This window comes from Fulmarus glacialis, unplaced genomic scaffold (assembly GCF_000690835.1).
Source record: "Fulmarus glacialis isolate BGI_N327 unplaced genomic scaffold, ASM69083v1 scaffold8063, whole genome shotgun sequence".
In the NCBI taxonomy this organism is placed as follows: Eukaryota; Metazoa; Chordata; class Aves; order Procellariiformes; family Procellariidae; genus Fulmarus; species Fulmarus glacialis.
Genome location: NW_009203522.1, coordinates 29,742 through 44,692, shown reverse-complemented (window position 1 = coordinate 44,692; position 14,951 = coordinate 29,742). Strand labels below are relative to the sequence as shown.

At 41.9% G+C, this 14,951-nt stretch overlaps 1 protein-coding gene across 1 annotated transcript in view; it reads right to left on the bottom strand.

Annotated features, from left to right (window-relative positions):
- LOC104074517 (inaD-like protein) overlaps positions 1 to 14,951 on the bottom strand; it is a gene marked incomplete at its 5' end in the record, with an annotated part of 51,376 nt that overhangs the window by 9,922 nt on the left and 26,503 nt on the right. The window contains 5 exons of the mRNA XM_009574662.1: positions 836 to 953; positions 3,785 to 3,871; positions 5,033 to 5,180; positions 6,993 to 7,186; positions 9,174 to 9,257. Coding sequence (XP_009572957.1) covers positions 836 to 953; positions 3,785 to 3,871; positions 5,033 to 5,180; positions 6,993 to 7,186; positions 9,174 to 9,257 — 631 coding nt within the window. The remainder of the gene's footprint in view (positions 1 to 835; positions 954 to 3,784; positions 3,872 to 5,032; positions 5,181 to 6,992; positions 7,187 to 9,173; positions 9,258 to 14,951) is intronic.

Genomic DNA, 14,951 nt, shown 5'->3' with positions numbered 1-14,951 from the left:
CCAGCTTTAATTAAACTATTTTAAGAACCTTATAGAAGGCAGGCAGAATTAGTTTCTTTCGAGAGCTAACGATTCTTAATAACACATATCAGTATTTCTCACTGCCATGCACGTGTGCTTGTGCAGATATCTGCTATGAGTACAGAAGGCAGGATAACTGCGGTGCAGCGAGGTCTGTGGCAGCCCCGGGGACACTGAATCAGGGTATGCAGACATGCACTTTCAGTGCTGCAGGGCTCTTCAAAATGGCACAAGGAAGGCTGCCCAAAAAGCCACACGCCTCCTCCAGTGTATGCAAACTGGCAGAAGAAATGTCTTCTACTTCTGCCCATGGTCAGACATAAGCAAAGGTTACCAACTTCTGATGCAGGCCAGAGCACACAAATGCCCAGGCGCTCTTCAAGCTACTGCAAGTTGTAGATTTAGCACTCGCTAAATCTGCAAATTGCTAACTGGGCATTGTGACTTTCTCATTACAAAACACCCCTTTATACACTCAAGAGCAACAAAGATATAAATGAAGTGGTGGCAGCTTTATTCCCTGAAAAAACTGTTTCTAATGCGAGAACCTTGCCTGTGCTAAGCCTCCGACAAGGGCATCAGGGAATAGCAGGACGCAGGAATTCTGCACTTAAAATAGAGGAGCCATTACTCTACTAGTAGACATAAAAATAATGTCATCTGCTGGAATGTGTTCGGGTCTTAAAATATCAGTGGTATGTCTTCTGGGAGGCTGAGTAGGAAAACCAGATTCAAGTATTCAGTTCTGCTTTTAAACCAGCACAAATATAAAGCAAGTAACACACAGCTATTCTGACAGCTGCCCAGATTATACCTGAGTTGCTCTGAGACACATCTGCTGAAGATCTTTTTGTGCTGACAAAACTCTGTAAGGTAGAGAGGACCGGAGCAAGCGCAGGGTGGAAGTGGCTATGGACACTCTGCTGGCTCACCTGAAGTTAAAAATAAATCAAAACCTGTAAGTCAAACCCAAACGTTAACTTTAAACCAGTTCCTGCAACATACGGGTGCAGCTGTGCTCTGTGCCAACCAGACTGGAAATACCACATTTTGCAAGTGCAAACCCCTCCAACTTCATTTCCAAAGGGGCAACCTACCAAAATCCATCCCCGAGTTGTAGGCACACCCATAGCGCTGCTCGCAGTACTACACAACTGTATTTCCTTCCATTACGTGCACACCTAACGTGTACATCTGTTCGGGTCTCCTCTAGAGGTCACAAGGAAGCAGGATTAACACCCTCCTCTGCTTATTCCCAGTGTGTCTCCAAACCTGAGGAGAAGCGGGGATTGACGGTTGCTGCTAAAGCTTGTGGGCATCTTCCCCACGATGCACCCCGCAGGCACCTCACCCTACGATGAGCGTGCATGGGGCACCCAGCAGGACTCGGAACAGCTCCTCTCCCACAAGGTGGGGATAACACTTACACCCATCTTGTTACATGGCAGTAATCTACAGGCTTTGTTATTTTAGCTGAATATATTGTCTGATTACAAGGTCCTGTAATTGACTCTGCTCCTTTCATCTGACCAAGAACCTACTCTTATTTCCAGAATAACATGCCAGCTGACAAAAGGGAGAGCCTCCGAAGATAGCTGCTCATGCATGCTACCAATTCTTGGCCGTCCATTTCCAGCCCTCCTTTTCCCTATCTCCGTATCTGGCTTTGTCTTCAGACTCTGCCTCTCGAGGAAACATCATTATCAATTTAGGAAGTGCGTCTGAACAACAGGTTTTGCTGAGGGCCAGACCTTTTCAACTAAGCTGCCTTATACAAAACGAAGATCTGGTCTATACTTTTCCACCCACAGCAGAGCTTTCTCCCTCTAAATGCATTAGGCGGTGAATCAAAAGCTCTGGCAACATTTATCCTAACTGACCAGTGTGCAGCTGTCAGTAACGAACAACAGGCAGAGCACAATTTCCACCTCTAGTTGCCAATTCATGGGTCAGTTAACATAATTTGCAATGCGCGTGAAAGAAATCACTGTCCTGCACCACAAGGCTTATATTTCTACCATTAAAGGTATGCAACGGACCAAAAAAAAAAGCCAAGTGAGGACAAAAGTTCTGGATGCTCTTGGCCAGCAGCTTCTAAAACATCGCTCGCAGTTGTGCAAATCATTCAAGCTGATTCGCCGTATTATCTGCCAAGATTTTTATAACTCTTGGAACGGTTTTGCTGAGAAACATTTATTTAGTTTTCAAAATCACTAGGTCACTTAGAGGCAGTGAAATGAGGGCTCTCAAATGACTCTGCATTAAAGAACAGCAATTAAGATTTCTTGTATTAAAAGAAATACAGAAAATACCGGGTTCCTGCAAAAGCCTCTTATGCTACAAAGAAAGGGGGATGACGTTTGATCTGATTTTTTTACCTAGGCTCATGTTAAATACTATGGCATTTTGTTTCCCTTTCAGCTATAAGTTTTACATAGTAAAACTGGGTGGATAATTTTTAACCGTCACTTTTTGATTACATTGCTCTTGCTTAGGCTATCTGTTGATACAATGATAAAAAATAGTAATACTCAAGACTGCTGTCTACTTAATGCAATCAGTATAATTTTCCTCTGTTATTTCATTTCTCCTTGCCTGCTGCATGCAGTGCAGATGTTTCTCCAATGATATTAGTCATTATTTTTAATGCTGGGCTTAGCCCAGCTGTTCCCACAGGGCTTTAGCCCTACCTGATACCTCACCCCCCCAGACAGCAGGCTGGATCACTGCTGGCCTCTAGAAAGTTAAGAAATCACGCCACATGACTATGATTTTGGCACCCTTTTTGGGTTGTTCATGCACGACATCAAGGACAAGCCTCCCCTCTCACTGACCTCCTTTTTTTTACATCCCCCCTAAGCCTCCTATGGTCCCTCCTCTCCATTTCCAAAACCAAGCCCTTCTTTTAGCGTTTGTGGTGCCCGGGCTGGATCCCACCAGCATGCAGCCTGTCCTGCCTGCTCGCACATCAGTGTGAGAGGGAGATGCGCGGGCAATGTCGCCCGGGTCCCTGACAGCTGCCCCTGGGCAGAGTGGGGGCAAAATACTCCAGAGCAATAGCATTGCTGTGAATCACAGTTTGTCTCTCTCGGGGACACTGGCAACTTAAATATCATGGCAAAGCAGTCAGTCTTCAGAAAGAAAAGTCATTAAAAAATTTTCTAAGTCTTCTTGCCTTGTTCTTCTCCCTTGCAGTACTTGGACTTTAATACTAACGGTATCAGTGTCTGAACTGATTGGGCAACGCAGGAAGAGGGGAAAAGCCCTGCACTGATTGAAAAAGGAATTGTTGTCCTCGCTTCAGGTAAAAAGCAAGTGAAGCAGGAAATTGCTCTGTGTTTTCTTTGAGAAGAAAGCAGCTCTCATGTGGTTGTGCCATAAGATAGGCAAAGATAGAGTTCAATTTCATTAACTCATTTTGATTGACAAAACAGCTGCAGAAAATACATTCAGCATTTTTTGCAGGTCTAAAAAAATCTATGGACATCATCATTTGAGAAAGATACTACATATTTTTGGTGTGTCTCAGGAAGACACTCCTTAAACAAAAAAATACATTAACTAGCTCTTCTACTTAATCAGCATTTCAGCATAACACTTACTTTGCAGTTCAGCACAGAAAATTATTGTGATAAAATATGTTGTTTCACATCCTCAGCAGTAAGCGTCTATGGAAGGACTGAGCCTCACGTGCACGCCTGTGCACTGTCCCCACGCCTTGCCCTTCACAGCTCCATTTTATATGTATGAATTTGTCACTAACCTGACTGTTTTCGGATGTTTTCCGTGACGATAGCCATGATCCAGCTCGCAATCTCCCAAGCTCAAGATGCACCAGGCCTTGGGCACACTTGGAAAAAACCACAATGTACAGCATTTAAGTAGGCATATAATATTTCACGCTCTCCTGGAGAGAATTATGTTTATATTCAGCACCACAACTCCGTGAAGAAAACCACAAGGAATGCTCAAAGCATTAACATTTGTACTTAGACAATACAAAAAATACCCATCCCTGGATTTAGGTTTATCCTGAAGATTTATCCTGGTTGCTGAAGTCAGTATGAATCTTCCTACTGGCAAACTGTAGATGGCCAATTACTCAGTAAAAATAAACAAAAAGCCCTCAACTCTTTAACAGATGTTTGCCACAAACAATATTTATGAAAAAACACTTCAGAGGAAAAATGCTGCAGAAAGGGGGTGAATTTAACACATATGGATTCAACTTAATAATATACACTCATATCATTGATTTCCAACTCTTAAGTAGGTAAACTTTTGGCCACCCGAATGGAAAAAGCAAGGAAACAATTAGCCTTTCCCTTCAAGAATGAAAGAAATCATATGCAGAAACACTAGTGGTGATGGCAAGGAAAAAGCCCTTGTCTCCAGATGCAGTTTGGAATAGAAATGGGTCTGCAGCATCATTCCCACCCATCCTTTCACCCTTGGTACAGTCTGTCGGGACTGGGAGCTGTACGGAGGAGCTAACATCAGGCTCTTGCAGCCAGGCCATCCCCTGCCCTCTCCTCCGACTCAAGCAGCCACGTGCTTTTTAATGGAAGAAGGCAACTTCTCCCAGACTGTACAACTTCAGAGTATAAAAATCACCCCTGTAAGATGGAAAGCTGTGCGAAAACAGATTTAAGCTGCCATTTTATAGCTGCGGGTTAGTACAGAAAAGCCAAAGGCATTTTATTTCAGTTCTGATTTGTATGACTCTCAGGTTTCAAAATATTTTTCTAACGTATGAAATACACAGTTGCATTTTCAAATAAATGTCTAAACACTACATGTGTCTTTGTTTTCCCACTTCATATCATCCCACTTCTAAATATACATGGAGAAGTGATTTTAAATGAATCTCCCAAAGTTATTTCAGATGAAATTCCTGCCTTGGTAATCAGTTCGAGCTGTCCTGCGTATGCGTAAACAGCACTTCAGGATAATTACCTTGCATAGTGTCAGTAACTGCAATTCGATATCTTAAAACGTATTATGTACTCACCTTAAGTATAGTGGCAACAGTCTCTTGTGAGGCATTTCTCATATCCTCTCCATTTACAGACAAAATCTGATCTCCTTGAATTAATCTTCCATCTAGGTCTGCAGCTCCTCCTTTAACAATGTCAGAGATAAACACTCCACTTCCATTTCTAACAATGCAAGAAGCATATGGCTAATTACACAATCCAATATTCTTTGGGAGACCAATTTAGATTACTTGCATTTAAGAGACATTAAAAGAAACCTGTGCGCAGAGAAAGAACTAATTTTACACCCCATTCAACTGTTTGAGTGTAAAAAAATCTACGAGTTTTAAAACCAAGGCATGTTTTGCTATATTTAATGCTGTCTTTCCCCTTGAACCATTAGTTCTGACTGTATGATCCATAAAGATTCATGAAAAATACCACTTGTATGAATAAAGAGCCAAGGATTGGTCTAAGACGGAGTTAAACTATCTCCTGATGTGCCTGATATGAATTATGCAGCCTCAGATTCTTTTTCTGTATTCCCCCTAAAGGTTCAGCTGAGTTTCTTTTCTAAAAGCCTGGAGGCCCCCAACAGAAGAGCAGGGAGAAGTAGAAAAGACTTTTATAGTTTGCACATGAGTTATGCAGCAGAAAATCCAGCTTTGTGGCTGTCCGCCTGCAGCGGGCAGCAAGGCTTGCGAGAACAGCAGGCCACGCAGATGAGGGGAATGTATTTATTTATCAGCTCCAGCCTCCTCACAGGGGAGTCCCCTCCCAGAGGCCGCAGGACCCCTCTGTGCTGGCCCCAGCTCCCGGGGCTCACTATGGTGTGAGCTGGTGCAGGCTGCAATGCCAAGATTTGGCGTTTAGTATCCTTCACCCTGAAGGACACAACACTTCACAACCTGAATTATACGTATCATTTAATCGACTTCAGAAATCGGGCTACCTCTAACGTGGAAATCCCCACAAGCAAAGCACTTAGCAATAGTACAGAAAGTTTTGCACAGAAGCAAACGCGGGAGGGCTAGAGACTGCGATTACCATCTGTAGGGTAATTTACATAAGCTAAATTAATTACCCAACCTGCAATCTGCTCACAACACCTGGGTTAAACATCGCCACTCTTGTAAAAAACTGCTGCAGAAACTTTACTGACCATACGCAGTCAGGATAATGACATGATGATTTGTAATTGAGAAAATAATTTTTTTTTTGGCAATACAGAAGACCAACCATATGACTCTTATGCACCAACGCTGAATGAGTGCTCGCCAGTGTCATGCCGTAAATCTCTTCTAGCAATGAAAGATTAAATCTATCAGTGCTCTGGCTCAAATGATCTAATAGCAGTGGTTTAGAAATACATCAGTAAAAAGCCACATTTTATTAAGCAGCTGTTACCTACCACCGTATCTCAGATTCTGCTCTGTACTCACAGAACTGCTGTCTACAGTGTTGTACAGTCACTTTGATACTGTTCAGGATTTGGGTCTAACTCAGCCTCTTATCTTCCACTGACATTGGTCCCTTTGAACCTGAGTAGGAGCTAGATCTAACTCACAAATCTATTTTCAAAGGTATATCCTGGTCTTCGGAAATAAGAAGGTTTCTCTCCCCATTTTGAAATCGGAAAAGCCATGGGTAGGGCTTCCAAGAACTGAGACACAGCTACGCTGAAGCCAGCGGAACAATGAGCTCCCAGTTCCGCGCGCACCCACCTGGCCACACGCACTCAGAGCGGGACACGCGCTCTGTGCTGGGAGCCCTCCCGGCAGCAGCAGCCTTTGCGATACAGGTGCGTCATCGTCCTGATAGAGGAGCCAGGACCACAGCCCCATGGCACCCTTGACATTATTTAGATCCAAAATTTTGTTGCTTACAGACTTTTTCCTTTATTTCATATTCTGTTTAATGGCTACAGCTGTTCACACAGCAAAAAGCAAAATATTTCTCATTTGAAGTGCAGTCCGATCAAAGAGACGCTCTTACCGTTTTCCAGCTATGCTGAGCCCTAGTCCTCGGCCCGTTTTCTTTTGTATATCTACATAGAAAATCTCTAAGTTTTCTTCATCTTTGTAATGTGCTTCATCTCTATAAACAACCAACTGCACCTTCTGGGGCGTCTGTCTCAGCGCAGTGATAGCTTCTTCATGGCTGGCATTCCGCAGATCAATCCCGTTCACCTGAAATAAAATAATCAGTGTTTTCTTTCCAAATGACATGTATAAATGATCTTTTCATCACACCCTACCCTTGTGTGACAGGACAAATTTGTCAAATTGACACGCCTTGGCACTGTAATTTAGCGCTCCTGTTTCCAGGGGGCCGAGCTCCCCGATCTCCTACTAAGTGCGAGTTCGGTGCTTTGTGCCACTGCCTGGAGTAAATCACAATAATCAAAACATTTTGGCTTGTAATTTTTGTGGGTGTTCTTCCCTTCTTTTTAAATGCTGGAACCTCAAGCAATGCTTCTTTCTTACAACTAGACAAAGTGGGACGTGCTCCTTTGAAGTTCCTATATCTCCTACTGCTCAGATTCCTTCTCCCCGGCTTCGCAACACCACCAAGCCAAAGACAGAAGGCATCAGAAACATTAGCAAATGGCAATGGTGAAGCCCAGGCAGGACATATTAAATGGTTATTTTGCTTTGTTCCAATAGATGGCACACAAGACCGCTCCTGGAGCACTCAATTACATTTCTCTTACGATAACCTGAAAATGTTTTAGCATTTTAGTAATATCAGATAGAACAAGAAGTTCTGATTGAATGCTGGAGTATTAAAAAAAAACTATTGCAACTTGAAACTTAATGCCCTCATTTTGCCAAGCCTGATCCACAGGTGCCCTTTAAGGTGTTTGCCAATGTTTTTTTGACAAAATCATCTTTTATTTGTCAATACCAAAAAATATCAATGCTTAAATATTTTTGAAGACTCTTTAGGAAGTAGCATGAACTGTAACTGAATAATAATACAATGTTAATCCACTTGCATAACATAATAAATTTTAAGGCAATGAAAATATTTCTCAGTATTTCTAGATATGCAAGCATACTTAATTTTACATTAATAATTAAGCCTAATCTATAGTAATTATATTCTTTTGTACTAATTCTGCACACATTTATTTATATACTCCATCGGTATTCTTTTCTTGACATAGGCATCTATGTGTGCTTTATCATACCAATCTGAAACTAATTCAGAGTCATCTTTTTGATTCATTAGTACAGCTTTTAAAAGCTGAAATAACAACAATATTATGGCACACAAACATTAGCACTTTCCTGTTTGGCCAGAGAAGAATTAATTAACCTTCCCCATTTTTATCCCCTAATTATTGTGCTCTGTTAATACACAGTTATTTATAAAACGAAAACAACATTCAGCCTTAACACTAAAAAAAATATTTTCAGTGCAAGAGCTGTAAAGACAACTCCCCAAGTACCCCTCGCTATTTTTCTAACCCTACACACCAAAGCCTTAATGGCCATGCTGGGAATTTGTCCTGATCTGACAGCGAGACGCTGCAAGCAGCTGCGCTGAACCCCTGCCTGACGCAAGTTTCATTTGCAGACCAACACTTCTTTCTTAACCCTTTCCCTCCTCGATTTCCATGCTTGTCTGCAGGAAAAACGCTACGTTTATTCACAGAAATAATTCTGCGTGTTCACCAGTTTTATGAACGGTGGCCTGAAGGAGCCGGTAGCTCCCCCAGCCACGCCGCAGGTGGGCACCGGGAGTTTTTCAGCAGGGATGCTCGCGGCGATGCTGCAGCCAGCCTCGCCGTCTCGCCCCGCGTTCGCCCAGCTCAGCACTTCGCTTGCAGGCAGCGCAGAGATGCTGAAGCGGCGGCGGTAGTGCAGGCCTCCGAATGAAAGATTAAACAGATGAATAATACTGAGCTATTGGACATGACAGCTGAACTATGTAATTCGAGAACTGCCTTGCTCAATTAAATTTAATATATTCTCAATTTGTACCTTCAGTTTATATGAATATATAAGGAAATATGAATTTGTCAGGATGTTCTTAGTGACAGAAAAGAAGCTTCAAGTACAGATCCTACTGAACGATCTCTCTTTCCCCTGCAAGAACCCTATGCTGCGTTGAATACAAGTATACACGACAAAGCTATAAGCAAGCACATACACAGAGAGACTCGTTTACCTCCAGAATCTGATCGCCGGCCCAAAGCCTGCCATCTCGGGCTGCTGCCCCTTCTTCATAAACTTCATGGATCACTATGGCGTCCTGCGGGAAGAAGGGGGTGGCGTAAATCCTCCCTCCCAAACACCCCGCAAACTGGCAGCCACGACCCACCCCACACAGCCCACCGCTTCGCAGTAAAAAGACACAGCACTCCATGTCAGGATAAGCAAGACTGTAACACAGATTTATATTTTTTTAAATATTTTGGTATAAGAATATTACTCCTGTAATCGAAATATAGATGACTAGTAAAAAGGTGAAAAGGATTTTGTTCACCACTTCAGGGTAGTCTTGTCTAGAGCTTCTTGGGCTTCCATCATTTTTATACATTGGCATCAGCAGTATGTGAACTCAGTGTGAACCGCTGTATTAATATCGTCTACTTTTTATGATATTATTTAAAACCAGATTCTTTGGAGCTATGAATATTTTTAGGGACTTGGCATAGATCTCAGCTTTAAGCAAGAACTGAATGCCTTGTGGTAAATAGCGCTGGTTAAATCTGTAAGAAATGAAATCCAGAAGAAACGAACAATGGCAAATGTTAGTTTATTACTGAGGTTGGAAAATGTAGGCAGTGGCAGATGTAGCTTCAGGGAAGGTTTCAGTGATTTAATCTTATTGCCAGCAATAGATGTCCCCAAAGAAAAAGCATTACAAAGAACATACTGTTCTCTTGCTGGTGCTTTCCCTTTGCATTGTTCTGGTCTGTTTCTTTTTTTTTTTTTTTTTCCTGAAACAAATAGGTGAACATCCTGCTGCAGCGCTTCAGCTGCGATCCTGACAGCTAGCAGGACGGGTTGCTTTACTGTGCAAAATGTGCTCCTCTCTCCAATGTCACTAGCAAACACCCAGAAACGGCTTCACTACAAACTTTAAAAATGGCTCTGGTGATTTTCAATTAGATACGTAGGTATCAGATAACCCGTTCTCAGACGCATACACCCTCCAAAAACACTACAGTTGTGAAGTTCCTTCACCAGTTTGATATACAAGTCAAAGAGGAGACTTTCCGCAGCGTTTGCAACAAAAGGCGGCGAGGTTAGCAGCGTGCGAGCCCCGCTGTGCACCGCCTTCCTGGAGCAGGAGCAGGAAATAGCTGCTGGGGTAGAACAAAGTACCTTCGTGTTTTGAAAACAGTTAGATACTACATCTCTCATCACCAAGTTAACTCCCCCCATGTTGCCTTGCGATCCTTTCCCAGCACACATGGTGCATGTTGAACAGAAAGAAAACTCAAATGCCCTTAAGCTAATGCTCTGATCAAGACAACCTTGAGAGCATTATTCTCTTTCATTCCCACTACACCTTATTTAATGATGTGGACTTGTATCTACAGCCACTCTGCTGCTGCTGGAGCACACCACCACTGTCACAAGCTTCCTCTTTGATACATGTACACCAGTCACTGAAAAAAGCCTGAAGGATTTTAATCACAAATGGATTACAGCTGATACAAGCGTCCCAGATGGGGGAAAAAAGATTTCAATCTATATAAATGAAGGCAAAATACTATGAGCTGTGTACCAAGGTAATTAAGAAAATCAGAAGAATGGTTTGATTAAAAAAAGAAAAAAAATATATATACCACTGGCAACTGCAGGGTTTTCTTGAAATAACTGAAACAGCTATTACCAGTGGAACAGAGTAACACATGCACGTCCATCTCAGCAGCACTGCTGAAATCCTCTGCTACAAGTCTTAGATCTTCTCTCAGTTGCGGGGTTTTGCTTCTTGTGTTTGTTTGTTTGTTTCTTTTTGGTTTTGGGGTGGTTTTTGGGGCTACCTTTGTTTTAAAATGATCACATAACTCTAAGTCAACACAAGAGACTTGTGCCTGGGTGAAAGCCAGGAGGGTGACAGTGATGTATATTTTTTCACCTGAGGCTGATCACAGGTAACTTTGAGAAAAAGCCGAGTCTGTGGTTTAGAACTTCCATAGCACACTTTGCTTTTACTTTTTTAAACACTTTACAAAGGAAGGCATTTAGAAGTGGCCAACGAGACAACACAAAATATCAACCAGCTTGTTAAGACAGCATCATTCAACTAGGACACACCAGGGCAGTGGATGAACATGAGGTTCGTTAGAAAAATTGCAATGTGACCATGTAACAGCAGACTGGGCATGTACACAAGATGGTCAAATCAAACACTTTCAGACTGTATTTAACCTAATATTTCCTAACCTCTGAGCAAGGAGCTTTCAATCACATTTCTTTAAGTTTGTTTTCCATCTGCAGTGCTTTAAAAATGGTCAACAAACTGGAGTTACCAGCTCTTCCCAGTGCTGCATTATTAAATGTAAAACCGCACATACCTAAAGCTCAGATTCAGGAACCACCAAATATTATCAGTTTGAACAATCTGCATCATCTATTTGAAAAGGCAACAATTCAGTATTACACTGCGGTTCCTGCATGTGTTAGAAGCCAGACCTAGAACTAAAAATACATATGGCATGAAATTTGGTCTGTGCCTACCCTGAAGAAGGAAACATCTTGCTGACCTGCCAAAGCACTGTTTTTCTTAACCAGTTTTGTTTAAAGCAGTGTAGTTGAATCAGGCTTATCAAATCGATTAAAAACAGAATGAAGCAACATGTCCATGATGTAAAGATTTTTAAATAGTCCATAAGCATAAATGAGAGAATTACCTTCCTTAGCTTATAAACTATTATAAACAGACATCTTTCCTCTGGTATTTCTGGGATCAGCTCAAAGTACATTTAACCCAGAAGCAATCTTTTTCCATTGGATCTAGTGGGATCTGGATAAGTTTTGATCATCCATGACAAATCACTAAAAACAAACTACTGATGTTACTGAACATTTTTAATTATATCAATATTTTAAAGAAGTTTACGCAGTAATGAGATGTAATGTCACACTCCAACCATCTAAGAAAGCCCTAATCTGTAATGACTCTATTGACATGCTATGGATTTAAGCTGTAACATCCCCCTCAGTGCCTCAGAAAAAAAAAATAGGATCTATCATGACTAAAACAATACAAAGCATTTATTTAAAGGATGGGTTTTGGTTACCGAATGTCTGCAGCTCCTGCTCACTAGCTTCAAATTCAGTTGCATGCTTGGTATCTCTAGAAGTCAAGGCCTAAATAGTTCAAAATCAATCAATCAATAGAGAGGGAGGAAGGGAAAGTGGTGTCAATGTTCAGCTAGAGGTTATGAATTCATGGTGGCTCTGGGCAGATTTTGACTTCCATCCCTCCCCATCTCCTTTCACTACCAGTTTTGTATAGATTATGGCACTCTATGATATAGCTTGGCAGAGTCGCAAAAACTGTTTGTGCAGAAGGGGGAAATAACCCGTGGTTCATATACGACGTGCACCTTATCTGTTAACAAGCGGTAACTCTTACCAAACCTGCCACACAGTATATTAGACGGTATTTTGCAAGGTTCAGATTTGAGCTGTGGGACAGCTGCACCCCTCACTCTTGCTTTTCCAGCAGAATACCACTGTGATTGCACAGTTTTCTTGAGCAAAGGGAAGGCACACGAGTGACAACTCTCACAGACTCTGAAAAAACGAGGTTTTGGCTGTGGAAGAAAAGGCAGACAAGCAGAAGTGTTCATGGAGCCTCTCGGTCGACACCCTGAAGAACAACGTTGGTGCAGAGTGAATGATACTGAACAGTGAGGGCAAGACAACCTTACAGAAATTAGCACCCAATCTGAGAATCCACTTAAGGAAATACAACTTGTAAAATGGGCACAGCGTGATCTACATTGCATTGCCTTCTATCTGAGGGAGGGGAATAGCCCTGAACTCTCAGGGAATCGGATCTCAACTTCCCCCCGAGCTGTGGCTACTTTTTCTGCTTGATTTATAACAACTTCAGAGACCCGGTAGGAGAAGAATATCACACTCACCCATCAGCAGAGAACACAAATAGAAATGGTAACACTAAGAATTAAATTCAGTAAGAGTGACAGCTTAATCTTTGTATCTTAAATGTCAAGAACTGGTATGGCAGAGACCCCAGGCTATGACCACACAGCACCGTCCTGATTGAGCCTTTGGGAGAAAGGTGGTAAAGTCAGCTTCCTATTCAGGAAAATCACTGACCAAACGAACCTTAAAAGCCTGCAGGACCATAAACAGTGGTGAGAAAGTCTCACAAGCTGTCTGGCTTTAGGCTTGGACTGCTCACGTGTTTTCTGCAAGTTTATAGCTTCTGAGCCAGTCTCTCTAGTGTTTCTTTTCTTTTATGCAGCTGTTCTTCAGAAGGACAAGCAGCAGCTTTCAACGCAGGTGCCCTTTGCCACTGAAAATCAGCCCCCAGACTGGTATTTGCAAGAGCTGGGAGTAGAGGGCAAGGGAGTAAAAAGACACAAGACATGAAGGAGGCTCAAACATTAAGTACCACGGGTATTTTGATGAAGTTCTATCATGTGATAAAAGGTGGATCAGAGGGGAGATTTCAAAAGAACTGGAGCACAGAAATCCCCACATACCCAGTGTTGGCTGGATTTGACAAGGAAGAAGGTCTGAATTTTGGTAAGGAAGCTTCTTGCATAGTACTAAATAGTCCTTAACTACTGCAGATCATTCACAACAAGCTATTTCTTTAACTGAGCTAATATTAACTTTGCTTTGAGTTTATCTTTTCTGTGCTATTTCAGTCTACGAGATCCAGCCATTGTTTTGATAGGATCAAAGGTGCTTCACAGAAGTAAGGTGAACCACTACACATTGACGACTGCAGTAATCATCAGCACAGAATGACACTGGGTAAGGTATTCAGTAAGAAACAAGTTGTTTGAAAATCCCAGACCATGTTCTCCAAGATGTGCATTTTAAGGCGGTAACCATTAGACAAAAAAATCCTCCAAACAGTCCTGAGAGTAGAAAGCAGATCCATAGCTCTGCCCTCTAGCTACAAGGCTATCTTTACCATCAGAGCATCGCCAGCCACTTGTCCTGGACCAAGGGAGCATTATACGGGAAAAAGGTGCCTGGCTCCCAGACAGACACTTCTGAGCCCACACAGACAATGATGCTGAAAGTCCAGGTCAAAACAGAGACGCCAGATTTTTGGGAACCCACGTGGTTGGGCAGTGCTAGAAAGGCAGGCAGGGCAAACTGTTGGAATTACATGAATTTTACGTGCCTGTATCTCAGTTTGGTCTGTAGTTAGGTGAACGAATCTTACCACTAACCATAATTATGTATTTGGTGTAAGAAATGAAGCTTTCTGCATGGATTGGAGTATTCCCTGAGGAAGCAAAAAAGTAAAAAACTTTATAAAACAACATTCAGGAAAAGATGTTTTCTGATTTAGTTGACAAGTTGTGTTTTCCTAAGCTAATATTACACATTTCCAACAAATTTCCTACATTGCTACAAATGTTATAATAAATTAGCATTTATTAAAGATAATAAAGCTACAAGGGTTTTTGCTGACTGCAGGATTACAGATTTATCTCTTTCCCAGGGCAAGTACAGTATCATTAGTTATTTCCTTTTCAACTTTTATAATACTTTGTCCAGAGTAGTAAAATTGTCATTTCATTTTTACAGGCTGGTTCACAGATAAAGTAGAAATCAACTAGTTGCACAGTGTGTTTCGCTGAAGAATTAGCCCCATATAAGAATCTCTCAGTAGTTAAAATAAATCCAGCTGCTGGTTACTTGTAGGCAGAGGAAATTACAACAGTTATGTTATGATCTATGATCTTCCATTCGCAGATCTAAATGGAATCTAAAA